The 24539-nt window shown below is 42.4% G+C and overlaps 2 protein-coding genes across 3 annotated transcripts; one reads left to right on the top strand and one right to left on the bottom strand.

The window, feature by feature from the left end:
- The first annotated feature begins 448 nt into the window (after nt 1-448).
- Nucleotides 449-8359, top strand: CDKN3 (cyclin dependent kinase inhibitor 3). Its single transcript, XM_061613315.1, has 7 exons — nt 449-522; nt 2576-2628; nt 3290-3334; nt 4600-4822; nt 5725-5756; nt 7117-7220; nt 8190-8359. Exons 1-7 carry the CDS (start codon nt 449-451, stop codon nt 8274-8276), a joined length of 618 nt encoding a protein of 205 aa, XP_061469299.1. The 3' UTR covers nt 8277-8359.
- Nucleotides 8360-12965: 4606 nt separating this feature from the next.
- On the bottom strand, nt 12966-24133 carry CNIH1 (cornichon family AMPA receptor auxiliary protein 1). Of its 2 annotated transcripts, none has more exons than XM_061612528.1 (5): nt 23978-24133; nt 20378-20446; nt 16442-16554; nt 15056-15199; nt 12966-13359 (listed from the first exon to the last, which is right to left on the bottom strand). In XM_061612528.1, exons 1-5 carry the CDS (start codon nt 24116-24118, stop codon nt 13332-13334), a joined length of 495 nt encoding a protein of 164 aa, XP_061468512.1. In that variant the 5' UTR covers nt 24119-24133; the 3' UTR covers nt 12966-13331. The 2 variants fall into 2 exon arrangements, with proteins under 2 accessions (XP_061468512.1, XP_061468513.1); XM_061612529.1 differs by lacking the exon at nt 23978-24133 and adding an exon at nt 22773-23019.
- Nucleotides 24134-24539: the final 406 nt, after the last annotated feature.

Genomic DNA, 24539 nt, shown 5'->3' with positions numbered 1-24539 from the left:
CCTTCAACAAGAGGTGTGACCTGTGTAAAGGAGGCCCTATGGCCTGCCTAGACCTTTGCACCTCCACCCTTGGCTGTCCACAGGTCTCCTGCTCCATTTTCCCTTGCTAGAACTGTCTCCCAGCCTACTCTGTGATGACACTGTGACCTTATTTTAAACTGAAATGTTGGAGGATGTGACAACAATGTTAAATCCACCACAAAAATAAATACATCATCAAACAATTTGGGTCTAGGCATTTAAAAACAACAGCTGGGCAAGTGACAATCCTAATTTTAATGGATGGCAACCAGTAGTCTTTCAAGATACAGTTTTTAGCTAACCAGAATGAACAAATGCCGTGGAATTGCTATGCAGGTATCAACTATTTATTAAAAGTGTGGGAGTTGCTTTGTATCCCTGAGGTAGTGTGTGTGCAGTAAGTATGTTGATGATGTAAAATATTCCAATGCAGGCAAATAAGTTTGACTCATCAGATGAAGAGCCCTTGGAGGAAGAACAAGCACCCTTTCAAGTATCCTGGTAAGTCCAAAAATGTGGTAGAACAGAAATGCTGCCTATTTTCTAAGGGGATCCCCCCCATAATTCCTTTGGAACAGACCACACATTTTAGCTTTCCTAATTTTGTTCATATAATATACCTCGGAGGCCCATCTAGTCCAGGATCCTGTTCTCACAGTGGCCAGCCAGATACCAACAGGAAGCCCGCAAGCAGAAATTTCACATTTGAATTCTTTAAGAACTCTTGAGTAGATGCCATCTGAATCTGGTGATTTATTCATTTTTAGTTTGTTAATAAGGTCTAGAACTTCACCACTCATCACCACTATTTGCTTCAGTTCATCAGACTCCCTTGCTGAGAAAGTTAGTTCAGGCACATGGATCTGCCTTGCATCTTCCATTGGCATTCAGCTTCTTTGCAATCTCTTTTTCCTCCTTTAGCATGCACTCGACTCCCTTGTCATCCAAAGATCCAACCACCTCCCTAAGCAGTCTCCTGCTACTAATGTATTTATATTTATTTATTTATTTACTTGATTTATACCCCACCCTTCCTCCCAGCAGGAGCCCAGAGGTCTGTATGCTTTTAGCAATGCACTCCTCCAATTCTTTCTTTTTTTTAATCCCTTATTGTCTGCTTGCATTTCTTTGCTATCCTCATTCCACCATTTTCTGAGGAAACTCTCTTTAATTTTCTCCAGTCTTAGCCCAGTGGCAGTGGCAATTTCTGTCCTGCTTCTTTCCAACAGTTCAAAGTACATGCATAAATCTGTTTACATCAACAATTAACCTTGAAGGTTAAGATGAGCTCTGAAATGTTTCTGGAGAAAAGATCAAATCTGGAAATATTCAAACCAAGGACTTCCCACATGTATTCTTCTTTTAATTTCCAAGTGACCTCTGTGGCTGAGCAACTATTGTGAAATAATTTGGGAAGTGGGGGGTCACTGACCTCTGATGTACCAAGTCCTTGAAGTTAAAAAGATTGTTAATCTTCAGTCATTAATTGTGGTATTTTTACTCCAGATAAGAACAAAGCTGTTTTAAGACACATAGTAAAATATTCTCAGATGAAAAAACCTTTGGTTTAAGAAAAGAGTTAGGCACTTTTAAGACACTTATATACATATCAAAAAACATGCCAGTCATAAGTTAAGGGATCCACTTTAATTTACATTTCCTGTAAGCAATAAACTCGCATTATAGTGTCGCATATTGGCTGTGTTCAGACATCACATCATAATTTATCAGCAGTACTCTGTCTATCCTTGTCTCTCCTCCACCACAGTGCAGCTCCAAGAGGAGATTGGAAGATGTTGCTTCCAATTTCAGTTAAACACAGTTTGAACAAAGTTGTTTAAACCCTAAACCATGATTAACGTTTGCTGTGGTTTATTTCAACAAGCCTGATTCTTAACCAGTGGTTTGAAGTTGGCTTGTTTCAAATAAAATGTAGTAAAGATTAATCACAATTTGTTGGTTTCAGACAATATAACAAGCTGGACTGGCAGAAAGCAAAATCTTCTGAATTCCTCCTCACAGCTGCACCAGAGGAGGGGAGGTATAAGTATAATTAGTGGGTGCTGAGAGTTGCTAGGAGATGCCCTGTTCCCCTCACAGACCTTCAATCAGGGGTTTTTTTCTATCTTTTTAGACTTTGAACTCTCGATTCTCTCTGAATGTTTTGTGTATCGCCATGAAAATTGAGAGGGTTGTTAAGCAAGCGTTTCTGAGTTCAGGACTATAAGTTTTGTAAGGTTTTGTTTTGAAATGACCTTATGGGAAGCATCAGAATGGCATGGGGGGTATTTTCAATTTAATATTGCGGAATGTGAAAAATCCACGCTGGCTGTATAATATACCCGTATACCTTGGAACCCTCAAGTGAAATTGTATGTCCCTCCACAGGTCTGGATCATAAAACCTCTTACTGTATGTAGCCATCTGAAGCACCTCTGAGCTAGATTTTAAACCCTTCTGCTGACGATGGACAAGACCTACAGTTGTAAAGAGAACTTGCTGCTTGCAATTTAAATGCAATTGTAAAGGTTTTTAACTTGCTTTCTCCTTGTAGGTTAGCCTTATCACCAACCAATTCCCAATTTCTGGGAATATGTTCACTGCCAGGTATGCAGCAATGACTAAAAGCTTATTAAAAAGCTTATTTATTTGACAGACAAAAAATCTTAACCCAATATGTGCCCACTCGAGCACTTTGATCTGCAGAACTAATACTATTACAGGTGCCTCATAATACTTATTCCACACATGTAAAAAATTGTTCTTTTAGTGTAGCAGCACCTACTCTTTGGAACAACCTGCATATTAACATCCAGCAGGTGCCTTCACTGTATTCTTTTCAGCACCTGCTTAAAACTTTTTTGTTTAGGCAAGCCTATCCATTCCAGACACATACATGTTGATGTGTTTTAATCTTTTTTAGTGTGTTGCTGTTTTAATTGTTTTTAAAATGTTTTTATTACTTGTTTTTAACTGTGTTATCAATAATTTTAATGTTTTTTTTAAACCGCAGCATGTTTTTTACAATCAAGCAGTATATAAATTTTGATAAATAAATAAATAAGCTTCACACACACACCCCAGTTGTATAGAACTTCTTCATTAATCTGTATGTGCGCAGTACATGTGAGGTAAAATTAAATATAACTAGCCAAGGCAGTCTGTTGGGCCTAGTTGTCTAATGTTTAACAAATATTTGTTTTAATATTTCTAGCAGCATTTGTACCTGATCTCTTCTCTTTCATGCATCCACACTGCATTATTTTAGGTTGCCGATTCAAAAGTATTAGAAGAAGCCTTCAGAAAGACATAGGTAATTATATATCAATGTCTTACGGATTCTTCAGCCTTCCTTCAACACCTGTTAGCCCCGAGTCTCCCACTTCTCATGACATCATCATCATCATCATCATCATCATCATCATCATCATCATCATCATCATTATTATTATTATTATTATTATTATATCCCACCCTTTCTCCCAGTAGGAGCCCAGAGCGACATGGTACTGGGACTGTCATCTGATCATTTATTTGTTTAAATGACTTGTATCCTGTTTTTAAACAGCGCTTTCAAAACAGCTTCCGAAACATAAAGCCACAGTTAAAAACATAATAAAAATATATTAATACAAATCCAAATGAGCAAAATGAGCAGCAGTCACTTAAAGTATCAAAAACACCACAAGGCAGCAGCACTAAAAAATACTCCATTGAAGGTCTGGGTAAATAAAAAAATCCCAGCCTAGCACCTAAAACAAAGTAGATGAGATGCCAGGCAAGGAGCCCTTGGAAGAACATTGGGGTGCCACCAAAGGAAAGGCCCTTTCCCTGATAGCTACTTACCTAATCTAAGAAAGCAAGGGTATCCCCAAAGAAAAGGGCCTCAAAAGAAAAAAAAAACGCATGGACAGGTTCATATGGACACCTGGCAAAAGTGTGGTAAGTTTCCATGTCCTTCAGAACTCTATCAGGCAAGATGTTACACAAAGCAGAGGAGACAAAGGGGGAAATTAAAAATACAAAAATTAAGCTGATGTAGCCGTCAGACCACCTTGTAGACTTGGTTCCAGGATAGAGATTTCAAGCTATGGAATGAGTCCCTCCCAGGTGGTGCAGATATTGGGTAACTCACCTAGGGTTCTGGGATAAAGAATTGTTGGGTGGAATCCAGCTAAATGATCCTGCTAGTGCAAGCACTTTTGGCTGCGCAGTGGGACATCCCCACCCTCTCCTCTCCCCCAAGTCCCCTAAATCAGTTCTGGGGTTTCCCTCAATCCTCCAGAGCAGATTGGGAGGAGGGAGAGGAGAGGAACTCTTACTTTCCTTGTATCCTCTTCACAGAGCCCACCAGCACTGTTTTCACCCTGCCAGAATATCAAATTCCAAGACAGAGCGCTGCAGTTTCTGTTGGCAAGCTTTAAGCGAAGCATCCTTACTTTGCCTCATAATCAGGTCATGGGATACACAGATTCCTTGCTGTAAGTCAATTTGAAATGTTTTCTGAGTTAGGATTCACAAGGTTTGTATGACTTCATCTAGCATTTTAACAAAGCAAACTGGTTGGTTTCATTGCAGATGAACTGAAGAATTATGGGGTGCAAGATATCTTTGTACTCTGTACCAGAGGAGAACTTTCAAAGTACCGGGTCCCACACCTCCTAGAGGCATATCAGAACCAAGGGATCACTGTACACCATCACCCTATACCTGACGGAGACACTCCAGATATTGCCAAATGCTGCGTGATTCTAAGAGAACTGCAAAGCTGCCTTGAATGTAATCGGAAAACCTTAATACAGTGAGTTCCAGTGTACAAGTCCTCCCTCCATACATATAGGTGGTAAAACACTTTCATATCCACAGGTTCTCTGCTAACACCACCGTTCAAAAATTTGCCCCCTCCTAGCTGCTGCCACCCTCCGGAATGCTGCCATCACATTCCAGAATAGGTGGCAGAAAATAAAAGGCAGACATAGCGTATACTAGAGAAACTTCCTGTATCAATAAGTTTCTACAGCGGGATGCTTTAGGGAAAAGTTGGAAATGGGCAGTGAGCCTGTGAAGTCAGGATGACAAGGAAGATGTGTGCCCTTACAACATTTAGGTTGTAGGCTTCCTCTTAGGAGCTTAAAGGCAACTTTCGATAGGTTTCCAGCAGTCCCCATGCAGGACCCAGATTCACTTGGCTGAAAAAATGGAGCTATACTAGGTGTCTTCAGACCACAGAGAAGCTTCTGTTCTGACTGGAATTGTTTTAACAGTTTTTAGTACTGAATTTTAAATTGTTATAACCCGCCTTGGGTCCTGATGGTGAAGAGAGGGTAATAAATTGAAATAATACTACTACTAATAAAAAGGCTCATTATAAGAAAACTGGAGAGGCCTTATCCACAATAATCCTAGGATAGGGCAGGATTTTTGAAGTGGAGCTCAGGAAACAGAGATCCACATGGAGCCCTAGACGTGCATATGCTAGGGCACGCTTCCGCAACCTGATGCTGCTGGGCAGATGGATAGTTATAGGCCAAAACACTGGTATGGCACTAGGCTGTGTTAGGCTGTGTTAGGGAGTGCCTCTCAAAACCAGGTTGGAAATCTCTCTAGAACACAGCCACAGCTAGTTCCTTTTGACTCATAATACTGTTGCAATGTACTTGTCCAGTCTTTGAAAAAGATGTTCAGTCCTTTTTTTCCTTTCAGCGGTTACGGAGGGCTCGGAAGATCCTGTCTCAGTAAGTAAAGCCTTTTTAAAAAGCATTGATTAGTTTAATATTATTCTCCTGCATAAATCCATCTGATCGTGAACGTGCGTCAATCAGCCTTTCCCAACCTTTGGGTCCCCAGATGTTGCTGGATTACAACTCCCATCAGCCCTAGCCAGCATGACTAATGGCCAGGAATTATGGGAGCTGTAGTCCAGCAGCATCTGGGGACCCAACAGTTGGAAAAGGGTGCCTAGTATGATACAGAATTTCATCCAGCAGTACACAGAGCCTCATCTTTGCAGATGAAAAAAGCTGAAGCTTTTTCACTGCTGAGCTGGAGAAATTTGCCATGTCTCAAACAAGTCCTTATTGGATTTTTTAACAGCACCAGATTCCCCACCCAGCAAAATACCTAGAGGCTGAAACAGGAGGCTCTGGAAGAAGAGAATCACTGGCTGTGCACATCCATGAGGAGCCAAGATGATACATGCAAGATGAGAGAAATCTTTGGCCCTTCAGATGTTGCTGAATTATGACTCCCATTAGCCTAAACAGGCACTGGCAATGGCTAGGGATGATGGGAAGTGTAGTTCAGCATCATCTGGAGGGCATGTGCAATAAAAAGGGGAAAGTGGGATTCCTTTACAAGACCTGTCTCATGATAAACACTATGAGATTGGAGCTGGAAATCCTTGGTTTAAAGCCTGGCTGAGCAAACCAGACAAAGATTCTTGTGGCACCTGAACTATTCACAGATGGTATTATGGCAGAAGCATTTAGGGACTAGAGTCCAGTTCATCAGAAGCCTGAAGAGTTATCCTCAACTGGCAAGTATATACACAGCGGAGCGAAAGCCATGAAGTTCAAAAAGGTATAGTCTGATACTTCTGGGCTGGCCTGTAGCTCAGCCACAAACTCTGTGGGGTTCCTGAAGCAAGCCTCGCTCTCTTAGCTTTAGCCTCAAGAACAAGTCTAATAAATGCTTCGCAGGGTTCTTTTACGCTTGCTGGGTGGGTGAGGGAATGTGCTTGGAACATGTACAGCAGGGATGGAGAACCTATAGACCTCCAGATGTTGCTGGACTAGCAACTCCCATTATTCCTAACCATTGGCCATGCTGGCCGGGGCTGATGGAAGCAGGAGTCCAACAACATCTGGAGAGCCACAGGGTGTTTATCCCTGACATACAGCATCATCCCGGACATGTCTACTCAGGTGCAAGCCTCACTGAGTTCAGCTGGACTTACTTCCAGGTAAATGTGCATAGGATTGCAATCTTAATCGTCTTAATATCCATTGCCCTGGCTTTGAAACAGATTCTGCCTCCTCTCTAAAAACTATTCGTTTCCTTAAGCTGTGTTAATAGGAAATCTCTTGCTCTTTACAGTAGCAGCTTGTCTCCTGCTTCAGATATCTGACACAATAGTCCCACAGCAGGCCATAGACAGCCTCCGAGACTTGAGGGGTTCAGGCGCAATACAAACCATAAAGGTACGATGGTAGGTTGTGACGGGCTTGACAGGAAGTAGGATGGGAGATAAAAGAGTGACACCTGATTTAAAGGCAGTGTTTTGTCTGGCACTAAAAGGCTGTCCTGGCTTCCTAAGAGTTAAAGCAGAACATCATGTTGCTGGTGACAGTATCCATAATACATCATTTCTGCTTTCACTGACAAAACCATGCCAAAATCCTGCCTGGTTGCTCCTGGCCCCTCTGTTTATATCAGTAAGCCTTGTATCCTTTTGTATGCAAACTCTCTATTGTATGCCTTACCTTTTTTTTAGTTCTTGATTGTCCTTATGTCTTTGCTCTTAGCAAATGCTCAAGCTGCGTCTTCTGTATCATTAGTCTCTCGCTCGCTCACTCGCTCTCTCACTCTCTCTCTCTCACACACACACAAGGCACTGAAACACATGCTCAAAATAAACTGTGAAAATCTCCTTGTCTTGAACATACGTGTTGAGGCTCCATGCTTTGTTCTCAACCTTATAACCAAGTATTTGCAGAATTAGGGTATTTTGCAAAAATCATAGGTGTGTGTATGTGGAGGGGGGGGATCAGTATCTCCCATGCTTCTCTCTGATGTAGAGAGCTTGGCATTTTCTGAAAACTGCCAAAATCGAGGACCTCTGAGCAAGGAGATTTGAAGGATCCTGGGCCATGGCCTCTCTAAGCAAGTACATTTGGGAGGGAGAGAATGAAAGACACTCTATGAATCTAAAGTCCATCAGACAGGAATTAATGCACTACTATCCACCTCTTGTAGAACCTGAGGAGGGAGGGGTCTGCATGATTGACAGCTAGAAAGCGGAAGGGCCGGGAGTCATGAGTGCTGGCTCCTTTTGGCATTTCTCACAACTACCTTCTTCTCATTTCAGCCTCTGTGGTTGGACGTTAGGGCTAGTCATCCAGATTATGCAGTTCGTTCACCCTAAAATCATCATCTGCTTTTTCTTGCAGCAATACAACTACCTCCATGACTTTCAAGACACCCTGGCAGTCCATCTAACAACAGAAGGTGCAACAGCAAGATCAGTATCCCGATAAAAGCCAGTGAGATTGGAATTGAGCAGCTTCTTATATGTTCATGTTGCAGTTTGTTTGCTTTGCGTACACAGCTGAAAATGAACTTACCTCTAATGTCTTACTGGAATGTATCGGTCAGTTATTCTGTCAATATCTCCCTAGCAATCTCTTTGAGGTGAGAAAGAACAAATTTAAACTCCATGAGCAACAGTGTGATGTTTTAACAGCAGAAATCCAGGTTGGTTTAGGCACATCTGGAGACTGGATTCATAAAACACAATATATCCAACATGTGGTTGACTTCATAATAAATATGAAAACAGAATCATGCATTTTTTAAGTTGAAGGTGGGTTGTGCCCCAGGACACATCAGCAACAGCTGGCATTCTGGGTGATGGGTACCATTTCCAGATGTTGCCTCTCCCATGAGGTTTGAACAAAAATTGCAAGAAATATTGCCCCTGCACGGTTGTCTCTTACCATGGCAGGCTGAGCATTTACTCGCAAGTAGTCTTCTTCAGGGGCAAGAATTCTCATTTGCCTCCGGAAACAATATGCATACATGCCTTGAGCAGATCTGGCATATCTACCCACAAGTATACCAAGCAGCTGGCTGAACCACCCTACCTACCAGAGATCTACTCTGACGCTAATGCCCTCACCTGCTGGTTGAAATGGCACACTTGACATGTCTTCCTGCCTTTCAGATCTAGTCCACTGCAAGTGGCTGTGTGAAGCAGCAAGGAATACATAGTATCATTCTTGTGGCTGCTCTTTTCGTGCGTAGAGTGCAAAGAGCAAAAACATCATAGAAATGTACTAGGATGAAGAGGGATCTTGTGCTCATCTTTATTTTCTGCTAGAATAGGCAATGGAGTCCTAGTGCAGTGGCATTTTTGGAAAACAGAGTCAAGGATCTTGACTTCAGGTACAGAAAAGAAATTAAAAAGAAATACAGATGTGTGTTCCCATAAGGATGGCACATGGTTACTAGTGTGTATTGACCAGATGCTGATGTAGCAACAGAGAATAAGACATTTCCAGAGTTTTCCTGGGTGGGACAATCTTTGACTTCTGGGAATAACATCAGAACTCATGGGTATCCAATGAAGCTGAATGTTGGAAGATTCAGGACAGACAAGAGAAAGGACTTCTTTATCCTACATAGTTAAAATTATGGAATTTGCACCCACAGGAGACAGAAATATCTGTTGGCTATAGGTACGTTCTCAAACCACAAGGTTTTTTGCCTGTTAGTGAATTTTCCCTAGCCCTGGCCTAGGCAGGACTGAAGGGATATTCAGACCTCTCTTACCTGTCTCAAAGGCCACTGTATCATTTTCAGTCTAGCTAGAAGCTCTCTTCTGATGCAGGGGATTCATGACAAAATCAACAGCATCCAGTTTAAGACACAGACTAGGACTTTATGGCTGTGTTTATAGTACCAGGTCTACCACTAGGCCTTCTGATAAGGGTGACTGGTCTGGATTCAACAAGGTGAAGGTCCTTCTACTTTTTTTTCTTCATTTAACCCACATATTACTGAATTTTTTCCCTTTTTTATATATCATTTTGTAGGACTGGTGGCCCTTTATTTGAAATGCCAGGCTTGGTCTGGGAGCTGAGGGGAAGCCCCTTCCCTTGGTGTCATTCTTGCTGGAAGCCTAATCTGTCCACCAAGAGGAGGTTCTTCTCAAAAGCTGAAGACTGCCCTATCCCAGAACCCGAGAATAGAAATGTACAATTGAGTTCAATGTTTCCTTTTCTAACTAAAGAAAAAACAGTGCTACTTCATACACTTTAGACATTGTATGTTGAAATCGAGGGAATATCTATGTAGTTAAAGGCATTTTGCAGAGGCCTGAGAGTGTATGCAAAGTGCTTCTAACTATACAAGCAATAGATGGACAATCAATTTTTCTGTCTGGCTGTAGACAGAAATGCACTACACTGAAGGCCACTTCAGTGTCCTCCTGCAACGCTCAAGAACGGCTTTTGCTATAAAGGAAAGTCCCTGAAAAACATGCAGCCATTAGGATCCCAGTGTTACCTTTATACTTTCCTGTCCATTTCTCTAAAAATATAAAGGCAGCTAATGAATTGCGTGAATTAAACTGACTGCCCTCTAACTTTCATTATTGCCTAACCTGATTCTGTGTTGTCGTCGTCCCCATTTATCTCATATCTTGAAAGCATTTACTGCTATGGACGTTCTAAAAACAGCACTTGTAAACTGGTACTTGTCAAACCAGAAGTGCCTCCTGTTTCATTTGAATTTTCCCATTCTGAAATCAAGGGCAATATAGATCTCTCTGATATAGCCAGCCACAATCTATGTAAACTTAGGCAGCAATCCTGTTTGATGTTAGCTTGGATGGGTTGCTTGCTTGTTTAAAGAGTTTGGAAGGCTATGTAGAAGGAAAAACATTTCATCAGTTCTCAGCCTCAGATATACCCACATACACAGGTTGGACTATGTGTCCATGTACTCTACTTTGACTGGCAGTAGCTCAAGGGTCTCAACAGTCCTTTCCTATCAACTGCTACCTCATCTGAAGAGCTATGATCCCTTTCCCATAATAAGTTCATGGGGTGTATGTGCACTGTAAAGAGGTTCGAATAACTGTGCAGGGATTCCTGGGGATGCTAGTTGGTGGCATACTCATCTCCTGTACAAAAACAGCTCAACTTGCTCCTACACTCCCATCCTGGTACCTTATTTTTAAAAAAAGATCACAGAGTCAGCTTTGAACGATAGCAGACAGCGTGGAGCCAGTATGGTGTAGTGGTTAGAGTGCTGGACTAGGAAACCAGGGTTCAAATCCCCACTCAGCCATGAAGCTCAGTGGGTGACATTGGGCCAGTCATGGCCTCTCAGCCTAACCTATCTCACACGGTTGTTGTGGGGATTAAATGAGGAGGGGATAACCACGTATACCACCATGAGCTCCTTGGAGAAAAAGTGGGATATAAATGCAATGAATAAATAACAATGAATAATAATGAGAGGCAGAGCCAGTTTGGTGGTATCACTGTTGTCTTATCAACAAATTTCCATTTTTCTCTCCAGAGCAAGCTCTGGAAAATAAATGCTGCACACATCATGGGTGAAAAACCCACTTCATTTGTTCTTAAAAGAACAGTTACAGGAACTAATGATGTTGCCAGCTGCACGTTTAAAGATCATGTGAAGTACATGAAAGGTTGTCACACAGAGGAGGGCCAGGATCTCTTCTCAATCGTCCCAGAGTGCAGGACACGGAATAATGGGCTCAAGTTGCAGGAAGGCAGATTTCGACTGGACATCAGGAAAAACGTCCTAACTGTTAGAGCCATACGACAGCGGAACCAATTACCTAGAGAGGTAGTGGGCTCTCCAACACTGGAGGCCTTCAAAAGGCAGCTGGAGAGCCGTCTGTTGGGAATGCTTTGATTTGGATTCCTGCATTGAGCAGGGGGTTGGACTTGATGGCCTTATAGGCCCCTTCCAACTCTACTATTCTATGAAATTAGTCACAAAGACGGTAACAGGCAGAGAGAGATCTTTTCTATGATGGATATTGCATCCTACTAAAGCTATGATAGGGACAATTTCAGATCTTCCAGCAACTTCCCTGGCTGAAGATGGTATCACCAAGTGAACGTAAGCTACGCAAGAACATGTGGCATAAAACACTCTGCCCCAATAGATGATGACTGTTTTGAAGATGGCAATCGAGATAAATGCCTAGAAAAAACTAACAGAATATGGTCTCACATTTGGATCTTATAAGCTTTTGGCATCCTCACACACACACCTCATTTAAAAGTCTTATTTCATAGTTGTACAATACAATCAGAAAATGTTTGACGGGATCTTAAACACTTAGCTATGAGAGAGGATAAGGATCAGCTGAGATTTGTTGATAAGGCAATGGTACCACAGAACTGCCTCTGCCTCTCTTCATAGCGGAATGGCTATGCGAGCCAATCAGCATGAGAGGGGATTAATCCTGATTACTGATCAGCCGCAGCGCTGGAGAAAGAAGAACCCAAGAGGGGATGGTGGCTCTGATAAAAGTACCTGGAGCAAACTGGCAGCAACACAGAGCTGATAAAAATGGAACGGTATTGCCTAGTAGCAACAGGCTAAAGCCAACTGTGCCACAGTGTAAGGTTAAAAAGCGTAGCAGTAGAAGAAAGTAAACTTTTTATCTATCTTTGAGGTTTTTATTGTATTGCACTAAGGAACAGCAGGAATATTCATCCAACCTTGTTGAACATGAGTCTCAAAGTGTATGCAGTTCCACTTGCAAACTCACAAAACAATTTTTATGAGCACATTTGATCCACGTTGTATGGTAATTTGAGACTTACACAAGGTATTTTCTTTTTTTTAAAAAGGTGGTTTAAAATGCCTTCTTCACCAATAACTCCTACTTCACCTACCATATTCACTTAGTTTAGAAAATTAAAGCAAGGGGCATTCACTATTTGCTGTAAATATGGAAAGTTTGAGCCATGCACATTATAGGGAGAGAATATCCAAATAGTAAAAAATGGAACTCCAATTCTTCCTGCAGTTGTAGTCGTGTATTCATCTATAAGACACAGACAGGCTACCACAGAGAAAACATGCAGAAAAGCGTTCGGTCTTTCAGAAGCACTCGGTACCTACAGGTGACAGCTAGATGACAGTCCATAACCCAAATGAGCCACTACAAAGTCCAATAAACAGAAACAAAATTCTATTAGACTAAGGACAGCAATTAATACAATTATAATTGAGGGTATGGCTGCTCCTTATGGAGTGCAGGGTCAAAACTGTCCAAAGCCAGAGGTAATCGCTTTACATTAATTTAGATGTAATTTTCATCACTTAAAAAAACAAAACAGTCTTTCCGTGAGTATTAAAGTATGGACACATTTTAAGGGGGCAAGGGAGAAGAGGAAGGCATTTTTTTCTCCCAGGTGCAACCGTGATCATCAGATTCCATATGTAAATCTTGACACCAGATTCATTCTTAAAAATAACCTTTTGCTTTGTGGCTTCTCTGCATGCACTTTGTTGGAACCAAGTCTGCTGGGCACCCACTTTTAGGAGCTCACCAAAACATAAATCATGCTGTTGGAAAGAGAAGGATAAAGAGTAATTAATATATATTAAATTTAGCAGTGGTATTTCTGTTAAGGCTTTGTTTTGTTGCATTCTAGAACCACTCTGTGTTCAGTCTTCACCAGTTAGTTTATGGTGCTAAGCTAGATCCAGATACTTTTCTTGGTGCGCCCACTATTCCCATGCCAAGGGAAGCCTATTTCTATGCAATCACACACCTGACACCATGATAATAACCACAGCCACCATTTAAAATCTCTGGTACTTTTCTTCCTCCCATAGGGCTCAGAATATGGACCCAGGCTGCACATCCCCTTAAAGACACCATGTAAGCGAATCAGGGGTGGTACCCAACCTGCATCCTGTCAGTGTAAGGATTTCTGCTTGCACAACAGGACTTCCCTCCCCTTCCATCCTGCCTTCCCCAAATCTGCTCCAGAGGGTTGGAAGAACCCCTAGACTATATTTATAGGGATGCATGGGAAGAGAGGGGGGAGAAAGTTCCATGATGCAATCAAAATCCTTGTGCTAACCTTGTTGTAAACCGCCCAGAGAGCTTCAGCTATGGGGCGGTATAGAAATGTAATAAATAAATAAATTATTATCATCATCATCACTTAACGCTATGCTGGACAATGCGCCCAATGTGTTCCTGCTCTTTGGCCTCAGCCATCATTTTGTCTCAAGGGATCCCCAGAAGCAAGGTGCTGCCACTGGCACTGGCCATGATTATTTGCATGGAGTTATTTACTGCATTTTGCCCTGAACACAAGAACATGTATATCTTCAGTAATAACATCACAGTGGTTCACTACTTGGTCCCACCAGCTGGCAAACTTGTTTCTTCTGCCAGTGTCTAGCTTAGCTTTAATATAAAATCTTAACTTTCAGTAGCAGAAACATTTTTAAAAGCATATTAAGTAACCATTTTACTTTGCTGACACTTCAAAACAAGAAAGTATTTCAAGAGCATGACACAAAGGCTTTAAAAAAAGTAGTTTTGTACAAAACAAAAGTCCACATTAGATAGCAAATTCAGAAAACGCATCTAAATGGAAAGGATTTGCTTTCTCATGATAAGCTTTTTGCCTTTTAAGATCCACTCTTCTCAGTCACAGTGATCCAATTATGGAACTCCACCTATTCCCTGCTGAAAAGCACGTAGGTCATGAGATGAATTCTGGATAACAATGAGACAGGTATGAGATGCCTGGGCTTTCAGTATTATTTTTTTTAAAATGCTGAGACTTAATAACCTGTTTTATAATACACTCATTGTACTTTTCTAAACTGTCAACCACCTTGAACTGCTCAAAAGGCAGTATTAAAGGTTAGCTTGGGAATGTCCGATTATTACATTATTTTGGGAGTCAGTATTAGCAGAAACAAGTAACATCCTTGGTCAAGACCTTCCCATAGATCCCACTGTAACAATATCTGGATATATCAAAAGCATCATTCCAGAGGAGGGTCAAGAAATAGAAACCTATCGGCCTTTATGACTAAACGTACAAATCTAGTAAGAGTGAAATAAAAGGTAACTTTACTGTATGGAGCTTCCTTATACTACACTGGAACGACAAGGTGCAAGAACTAATAGATCTGTATTCCCTATTAGGAGACAATAGAAATTATAGAAAAGCTTTTACTTTTTAATGATCGGGGAAAAATTCTGTAATAAATAAAAATAAAATTGATGACTTACCCATATAGGTAGTAAAAAAAAGACAGAAGGTAAAATGCTAGTTTGCACCATCCTTCCTTCTGGCAATATGCTAGAATATCTGCATTCATGATGGTTGTAGGATCATAGAGTCCTGGTCCACTCATTACAGGCCTACTCATATACCTGGAAAAGTGAATTTGCATTTTAAAAGAGCTGTTGGTCTCAAACAAAATGAATTGCACCTATATGGCTGGGACGTGTTCACTCTAACCCACAATTTATTCAGTGTTCATGTCATATGAATACATAAAATTCCTTCATTCAGCAATAAGCCAAAAAATGCAGCTATTACTATTATTTTATATATTTATGAGTCGCTTTTCTTACCAGGTGACTCAAAATGACTTATACAGCTACATTCACAGAACTGAGAACTCTCTTCTTAGTTCACCTCTTCCAACTAATCAAAATGTACGCATTTATTTATATTTGTTAGTTATCCCACCTTTCCTCCAAGGCAGTTTACAAAAAGCTTTAACTTAAAAGAAACTTTACCAGTGAAACACATGCCTAACTATCAATCCTAACCAAAGTATCCTTTGTGATCCATTGCAACGCTGACATATCCAGACCACAACGAAGGGAATCCTGCCAGACAGCTGAGGGTTAGCAACTAGATCTTGACCTGATTCTTTTGATCTTAATTTGCTTTTGTTATTGGTTTCCTAATGAAAAATAAGTATTCTATGCAATGGTTTCATGTAGCAAGTTGCTCTGGGCCAAAAAAGCAGGATACTAACAGTGTATATTGCATTTAGCCATATCAGCTAAGTGCAGTATACCTCTGATTACCAGATAGGGGTAGCTCTGTATCCATGCAGCTCTGTATCCAACTGACTACTGTTACAGACAGAGCAACGCACTAGACAGATTCTTGGACTGATCCAGCACAGGGCAGCTATGTCCTTACATTCATAAAGGAAAATACAAGCTCAAAGTATGACAACACACTTTAAGATCTTAAGTTAAGGTGAAGAGTTGGAAAAAAGAACCTCCCTCTACTTTGCAAATGGAAGTCACGGAAATAACGAAGAAGCATACAGGGAAGTGAAGATTTAATTTAGGCCCAAGTCTGTCTCATTTTCTTATGTCCTCTCTTCCAACAGGAAGAGGTAGAAACTTGATTTCCTTCAAGTCACAGCCAAGACTCCCAGAAGCCAATTTATGTGCAACACACACACACTGAATAGCCCTGGCTGTAGTAGTATTAATTCTTAGACAGCTGTATGCTTTAAACATACAAGAAAGCTCCAACAGCATCCTTAACCCCATTTCTCCACAAGCTTCATTTCTAGAGAGTCCACATGAGACAGTAAAGAGTGTGTTTCCATAAGTAAACTGACACCAAACTGCGCCCAGCATTACCTCCAGATGTGGTAAGCCAGTAACGGCATATTGAGACCCAGCGTGAGCCACTCTGTCGCACACAGAAACATCACACAGAAGAATGCATGGATGAGGTACTCCGGAAGTACAAGCTGAAAAGGAAGACACAAAAATCAAAGCAAAACTGCCCCCACATTTCATGCATTTGATTTATGCTATGATGGTGGGGGATGTACAGATTGTTTAGGGGAAAGAAAAGGTGAGGAACAGTAAGCAAAGTCAGCATCAGACAAGAAAAGCCAATATATAGAGAGAGAAATAAGAATTTCAACATACTGTGTTGCGATGATTGTGTAAAACGTGCAAACAATACTCAGTACAATTTGCATAAAACTGGTCACTTTGCTAACAATACCATTTACAAAATATGCAGTATGAGAATAAAGACAGGTTGTGTATTTTGGAGAGGGTCATTAGTTAAACTGAGGACTTGTACATACCTTCCATTTTTCTATATTTATCCCAGGGGAAATTAGATGGAAAATACCCATAGTAAATCTATATTCATATTTTACTAGCAGATGAGTCTATAACAACCCTCCAAAAGATTCCTACTTTCCTCTAACGAGGTATCTCCAAACCACAGTTTACGGGTGGGATTTCAGCTGCCCAAAGCAACCTTCCCCAGCCTGGTGCCCTCCAGATGTTTTAGATGCAACTGCCATCAATTCTAGCCTACACGGCCAATTGTCAGGGGTGGCGTGAGTTTAGTCCAGCAACATCTAGAGGGCACCAGGCTGGGGAAGATTGGCATTACAACATTTAGTGGCTAAAATGATGTGTGTGAACCTAAATTATATAGCTTTTAGTGTACAACATACAGCAAAAGAGAAGACAGGATACATGGCATTTCATTGGGGGGGGGGGGGTTACCGAGATCTCAAGGTAACAAGTCTTGTCCACTGCAACTCCTAATCAAGTAGGATGGATACCCACTCTAATACTGCTATTTCTTTGAAAATCATAAGCCAACAGCTCTTTTCAAAATTTAGCATATTTTAAAACAATTCTGAATTTGCTTTTTCTTCCTGGGCTCTGTGATTTTAGAAAATTCCACTATCAGTTTCTCTCAGTTATCTCTACAACTTATGACTAGAAACTTACCTAGAATCCTGAGAATTTCTACATTCAAACCAAGACTTACAAACTGCACCGTTCCATGCTAATTTTCTATTGCTCCACTTCCATGCATTTTGGATGGCCTAAACTATTCAGATAATGCTATGTCCTACTGTTTGTCTAAATCCTGGAGTTCTGGAATGCTGTGTATGTTAATAAACCAAGGCGTCTTTTTAAAAAGCACTCTTCCCTTTACAAAGAGTTGGACAGAGTTAGGACCGCTACTGTGATTAAACCAAGCACAAAAATATCAACAACACAAATTCTCCTGTGCAGAAGGGAGTAAACAGTGCCTAGAACTAACTTTTTAGAAGCCTTAGTTCCAGAGAAAGCATATCTGCAATTTACATTTCTGGCATACCCACTGCTTAACCATCCTACTTTCCAGTGAAAATCTACAGAGACACTGTACTCTGCTTATATGGGATCCTGGTATCACGGATAACAGTTTGTACCCAGCAAAAACTGGTAACCATCAGCCACAGATGATCACAGAGGCTGCTGTTGATCCGATGCTCCTCACTTTGAGCTTGCAGCTATAGATGTGTCCAATATGAAAGGAGCAAGCACTGTAGTTGGCACAGACTATTCAAATCCACAAATCCAGGCAGAAATTCTAACTGCACTTCTCCTAAGCAATACGAAATGACAGAAAGAACTAAAAACATAAATTGTTATAACCATTCAGCCATGAAGCATTAAAAACTATAGTTTGATGCTAAAATTCTTGTCAACTTGCTGGCCGGTTCATAAACTTGCAATTTAATTATGCCTTTGAGTGTCCTGCACTTCTTTCTAATGTGCTGCATCCCTAGCGGGAGTAAAGCAATTACAGGCACATTTTCCAGTCACAAGAAAGCCCATAGACTCTCACCTGTATATTCAAAACATAGTTAACCAACATATTTCAGAGAGACACTGATAGCCATTGTCCAACATGCATATGGTAATATCTTTTTGGTTAAAAGTCTGTGATACGGGGAATGCATACATGTGGTGAACATTTTTGCACCATCCCACATCAAATGAGAGATGACTGAGCAGGGTAAACTGTTTCACGCACAGCCACTATCCAGACTTGCTGCATTCTCTCACTTCCACATCTCCACTTTGTGGAAGCATCTTCTCATGGTCACACCTACACAGCCCATGACCTGTTGCTAGGTGAACAGTTTGCATTCAGAACTGACACTCATTCCTACTGGTGCCCTCTGGCTCAATGTTAGCAGTGTACCAGGGCTATTCTCTAAAATCCTATTGCCCAGGGGTACGAACCCACAGCCCTCCAGATGCTGTTGGACTACAAGTCCCATCATCTCTGAACACTGGTCATAGTGGTTGGGGCTGATGAGAGTTGGAATCCAACAACATCTGGAGGGCCAGAGGTTCTCCATGTCTACTACAACTGAATGCAGCTTCCCCAACCACCACCAACTTTCTCAAGCACCCTTGGCAAACAGATTGGCTGTAAGCAAAAGGGAACATTTCAAGCAAAGGCAGAAGTGTGTGTGTGTGTGTATACACACACACAGTGGGGCCCTGCTTTTTGGCATTCCACTAATACGGCGGCTAAAATAAGAGTAAGGCCCAACTCATATGGCTCTTGTTCCACTTTTACGGCGTTTTTCAGGCATCAGACGCCATTTTATTGAAGGAGTTCTGCTTATCGGTGGGTTTCACTTTCAGGCGGGGTTTTGAATGTAACCCGCCATATGAGTGGGGCCCTACTGTATATATACACACATACATATACACAGTACATATATATTGCTCACTATCTAAGCACCGCCTGTTCCAACAGCTAAAAACAGTGTCAGTAACATCTCTTGGGGTTTTGGCAACTATTTTTCATATGTCACACAATGCAGGGATTTAATCCCCATCACAAAAGGCCACCTCAAAGAGAAAACCATGGACTGGAGGTTATCCAACTCTGATTTAAACTGAAAAGCTTTTCAAGAAGATGGACTATGTCTCTCACTAACCTCTGGAGCAAATGTAACTGGCTCCCTATAAACCATTTTTTTGAAAATCAAGGAGCTAGCCTTGGAACAGCACACTCCCTTCTCACTCCCTCTTTTCTCCCACCCCCAGCATGAATTCTCTTAACCATGGTTTAGAGTTACATCTGCACCATCGCTAATCAGGGTTCACATCTGAATGCGAGTCTGAAGCCAGGTTTTGAACTAGATTTGCAAATTCTGGTTAAGAATAAATCTGTCATTTCCCCTTTTAACAACAATTATCAAATCTGTTGGATTCTTGGCAGCTTTGCTTAATTACAGAATAAGAATTTAAGCATGTAACAGTTTCCCCCATCTCTTATTAAGCAAGCCAACTTACAATGCACAAAGTCCATGAAGTTATTACAACCCCTGAATGGACAAAAGACAAGCAAATGAGCAAGCACAGCAAACAAAAGGAAGTTAACATAAATCATACAGATGTTCCTAACAAAATGGAAAGTAAAGAGTGCCATTAAAACATTAAACTAAAAAGCAGTACACACCTTTAATGCAATTTTGACTCTTTTAATCTTTTTAACCTTTTCAACTGTCTTTGTGCCGAAAATGTAAAAAGCAGATTGAAAGAATGTTAGTATGACAGCTAACAAGATCACCAGCAGAAAAGTAAGTCAGAACTTCAAGCTTCGGGGAATTCTGCCAAGAAATCTTAGATCTATTAGATATGATCAAGCAACAATTTACTGAAGCATCTTAAGTCAGCAATAATTACTATAAAAACTAAAACCTAACTACTAATGAATACAAAGAGATCTCTCTCATATAAACTTACAGGGTTAAGCGTATTACACTGGTCTATGGGGTTCTTGTAGTCAGTCTTCAGCTCATCAAAAGCTATAATCTAGAACAAAATTACAACAGTTGTTTTTTTATTTGATTTATATCCCGCCCTTCCTCCTAGCAGAAGCCCAGGGCAGCAAACAAAAGCACTAAAAACACTTTAAAACATCATAAAAACAGACATTAAAACAAAACAACTTTAAAAACATATTTTAAAAAAGCTTTGAAGACATCTTTAAAAAAAGGTTAAAAAACATTGTTTTTTTAAAAAAAAGGTTTTAAAAAAATATTAAAAAGCAATTCCAACACAGAAGCAGACTGGGATAAGGCCTCAACTTAAAAGGCTTGTTGAAAGAGGAAGGTCTTCAACAGGCGCCGAAAAGATAACAGAGATGGCACCTGTCTAATATTTAAGGGGAAGGAATTCCACTTCCAGTTAGACAGCTGGGTGAGAGCAGCTCAACCGGAGTAGATAACCCTGTCCCAAATAACCACACCCTGAAGAGACCAAATCCTAGATCCAATTTCAGAGGGAATGTTCCCAAGGGCTAGATCCTAGCTAGCCTCTCAAACAGTACTGAGCAGCCAGTCTCATTCCAGATGAAATGTCAAAGAACCTGGAGAAAACGTCCTGCCGCACAAACAGCAGCAGTGTCCCTGGCTCACTCCCCAGGCCTGCCTAAGGTAGACTGCTCAGTTCACAGGTTTATAACGGTTTGCGTAATTTTGCAGCAGGGCTGTGGAGTCGGAGTCGTGGAGTCGGAAGCACTTTTGGGTGGAGTTGGAGTCAGAGTTGGTAGAAATGTACTGACTCCAACTTCAGCTTCAAAATAAATTTTGACTGACAAATTTTTTAAAATATAAATTCAAAATGTCAAAGAAGCTTCCCATGAAGTCAGCTGTAGTTGAGCATTTCACCATAACTCAAGATGGAAAACATTTTGTGTGTCAGTGTATGACACAGGACCCAGATGAAGACAAATGCTGTGATGCCAAGATCAGTGCATATTCAGGCAGCGATAAAAATGCTCCTATGAGAGCTTCCAATTTAAAAAGACATTTACAGTGCTTTCCAGGGCTGTGGAAGCAATTCTGGGTGGAGTTGGAGTCAGACAGTAGAAAAATAGAGGAGTCGGAGTCAAAGGTTTGGCGTCCCGACTCCACACCCTATTTTGCAGGGAAAGATGAGAGGCACAGCACAAGCTCTCCATTCAGTTTGAAAGCAGGCAACCCGCTTGAAATCAATTAACTTGTCCAGGGAATATGGTATTCTATGCAAAAAGTTGCTAAAAGCAATATACCTACTTGTAGCAGACTCACATGCTACAGCCACATGGGCACATTTTATCCCAATGCTACTTAGTTAACACTTTCCAGTTCTGTACAGTGCAACCCCAACATTTGCAGAGGAAGCAGATTTTGCTGTCAAGTCTACTTTGGAAGTTGGTGGCAAATGGAAGTGGAGGAAATAATAAAGTGCCCTTGGCTCCATCAGACCTTAAACGGGCTCACCTCTGATGGGCAAGAGAGATACCCTCCATTTTCCTTTTTGTTATTGTGATTTGTATATTATTTTTACCTCCTTCTTTATTAGAGTTTCCAAATTTGTACAGAACAAACATACAACACAACCATCAACAACAAAACAAGGAGAATATTCATATATCAAATTGGTTACAGGCCAAAAGAGTTCCTTTTTTAAATACTTGAGCAATATCATATTAATTCACCTCAAGGCTGGAGTATTAGGAGAAATACCAAACTGCCGCACCATTTTACACACACGCACCCCTCAATGGCCACCCACTTCTCTTTCTCCATGACCATCACCTCAACCTGCCTCCTTCCCAGTTGCTCCTACTTTCCACCAAGGGCCACCACTAGTCACGCCAGGAATGGATGTTTTTCTCGTACTTTCCCGAATACCTCAAACACCCCACTTTATCTCCCCACAACTTCTTGCCCATTTCTTCCTTGACCACCTCCGCACAGACCCCCTCGCTCTCCCCCATGAAATAGCTACTCAACTCTTGCACTCTCCCTCCCCACTTTTCTCCTCCTGCCCCCCCCACCTCATGAGGATTCCCCCCCCAGTGCATTGTCTCTTCCTCACTCCTGGCCCATAAAGGCTCCGCGCGTCACTTTTCTCTTCCCTCCCCCGCCTCATGTGGACCCCCCATGGTCTCTCCCCGCACGCACTGTCACCTCTTGGCCCCACAGGATCGCCCCCCAAACGCACACCCCTCCCAGCCCCACTTTCCTCCTCCCGCCCCCTCGCGCCTCATGCGGAACCCCCCTGGTCCCCCTCACAGGATTTCCCTCCCCCCAACTCCCAGCCCCACTTCCTCACCCCCGCGCCCGCGGGGGGGCCGCCCCTAATCACTCACATGCCAGATGGCGAAGAAGATGAGGGCGGCGGTGAGGAGCAGCGCCAGCATGTAGCAGAAGGCGGCGAACGTGAACGCCATGGCGGCGGCAGCGGCGGCGGCAACTGAGGAGGAGGCGGCGGCGGCCCGGGCCAAGCGGCGCGCGGGGGATGCCGGGCCGGATCATTCAGGGCGGCCGCGGGCCCGGACGGTGAGCGAGGAGAGAGAGGCCACCTGGACCCCACTGCGCAGGCGCCACGGCACCGATGTGGAAAGGCGCCGCAGCGGCCGCTTGCGGCCGGAGGTGAAATTGCAACGCTCCTCGCCCGGCTGTCTCTTCGCCGACTCCGAGCCTCGCTCTGCCTTCCCTCTCCCCAGTAGCGTAGCAGCAAATTCAGAAGTGCAGGATCCCTCCGTGATAGTCACAGCCAAGCCCCACCTGTTTGTTTGCTGCTGGGTTGAGAACGAGACCCTTCTCAGTGTTTTCTCCCACAACAGCTTTTCCCAACCTTTGGGTCCCTAGATGTTGCTGGACTACAGTTCCCATAATTCCTGACCATTGGCCATGCTGACTGGGGCTGGGAATCGTAGTCCAATAACATCTGGGGACCCAAAGGTTGTGAAAGGCTGTCCCACAACAGACGCCCCTTGAACGCTAGCCTGCCGGGATGGGGAACAGAGAGGGCTACGTGTGAGTGCCAGTCTTAGGAATGCAGCTGCTGTACAAAAGCCACATTTTGCATTCACTGCTCCGCCCCCTTTATCTTCCCGCCCCTGCTTTAAAGAAAAGGAAAGGCTCTTCACTCCGCCAGCCATGGAAGCAGGTGGCTTTCCGGGGGCCCTCCTCTGTAAGTGGGCCTGGCGGGCCGAGGCGGCAGGGACGCTGCGAGGAACGTGAAGAAGTTTCTAGGCCCAGTCCCATAGATGTACATTTGCACACATTTAGATTAGAGATGCATACTTGGGATGTAAATGTCACTGAAGGCAAGGCAGCTGGTTCCCCATTCAAAATAATCCAGATAAAATAAAATCCTTCAGTTCACTTGCATGTTCCTCTTCCTTTCATTTGTTCATTTCTTGATGGGTCCTGCTCCAAATCTGTTTGGTTTCCCCTGCCGTTACTCCCCCCATTACCCCCAAATAATAATGTCATATTAAATTATTTCCCCAAATTACTATCCTACCCAGACCACCCCCCTTCTGTTTGTCCCAAATTCATTACCTACCAAGAAACTCTTGGGGAGTCTAGACGAAGACTTGGGGCCACCCGTAGCAGTGTCCTCTGGGCAAAGGTAGCAGTAGGAATGCCTCATGAAGCTCCAGGCAGGTGGGCTTAGCCTCCATTGAAATTTCCCACAATGCCCCATAGGGGAGGTGTCAGTGCATTCTGGGAGTAAGTCTTCTTGATTTTAATGGGATTTACTCCCAGGTAAATGGGAACATATTATGATATTCTGAGTTTATGCCAAGGAAGTGATTTAGGCCTGGCAGATTGAAGCCAAGCTCTGCCACTCTTCAGTATTTAGTCACTGGTAATGGACTGGAAGTGTTTGCAGTAGCCTATCTTGATGATGCTCCTGCAGCTTGCCTGGCTTCCCCCAGGCACCTGGTAGGCCACTGTGAGAACAGGATGCTAGACTAGATGGGCCACTGGCCTGATCCAGCAGGCTCTTCTTATGTTCTTATAAATCCCCCTTCTTGTAGAGGATTCAGAAGGCAGGGCTGATGATGAAAACAAAAAATATGGCAGGTGGCTTGGTTGCAGTTACAGCATTTAGGCCACAAAGT

The sequence above is a fragment of the Rhineura floridana genome, chromosome 2 (genome assembly GCF_030035675.1).
Source record: "Rhineura floridana isolate rRhiFlo1 chromosome 2, rRhiFlo1.hap2, whole genome shotgun sequence".
Taxonomy (NCBI): domain Eukaryota; kingdom Metazoa; phylum Chordata; class Lepidosauria; order Squamata; family Rhineuridae; genus Rhineura; species Rhineura floridana.
The sequence above is the reverse complement of the archived record's forward strand: the minus strand, read 5'-3'. Positions and strand labels throughout refer to the sequence as shown.

What these genes read in the sequence shown, in the direction of transcription:
- CDKN3 (XM_061613315.1), top strand. Translation starts at nt 449, where the DNA reads ATGCAGGCAAATAAGTTTGACTCATCAGATGAAGAGCCCTTGGAGGAA. An exon ending in GCACCCTTTCAAGTATCCTG is followed by an intron (nt 523 to 2,575) that starts GTAAGTCCAAAA and finishes TTCTCCTTGTAG; the next exon opens with GTTAGCCTTATCACCAACCA. An exon ending in AATCGGAAAACCTTAATACA is followed by an intron (nt 4,823 to 5,724) that starts GTGAGTTCCAGT and finishes TTTTCCTTTCAG; the next exon opens with CGGTTACGGAGGGCTCGGAA.
- CNIH1 (XM_061612528.1), bottom strand. Translation starts at nt 24,118, where the DNA reads ATGGGGCATTGTGGGAAATTTCAATGGAGGCTAAGCCCACCTGCCTGG. An exon ending in GACTCCCCAAGAGTTTCTTG is followed by an intron (nt 20,447 to 23,977) that starts GTAGGTAATGAA and finishes ATTTTGTTCTAG; the next exon opens with ATTATAGCTTTTGATGAGCT. An exon ending in AGTGTAATACGCTTAACCCT is followed by an intron (nt 16,555 to 20,377) that starts GTAAGTTTATAT and finishes CTTCCTTTTCAG; the next exon opens with CTTGTACTTCCGGAGTACCT.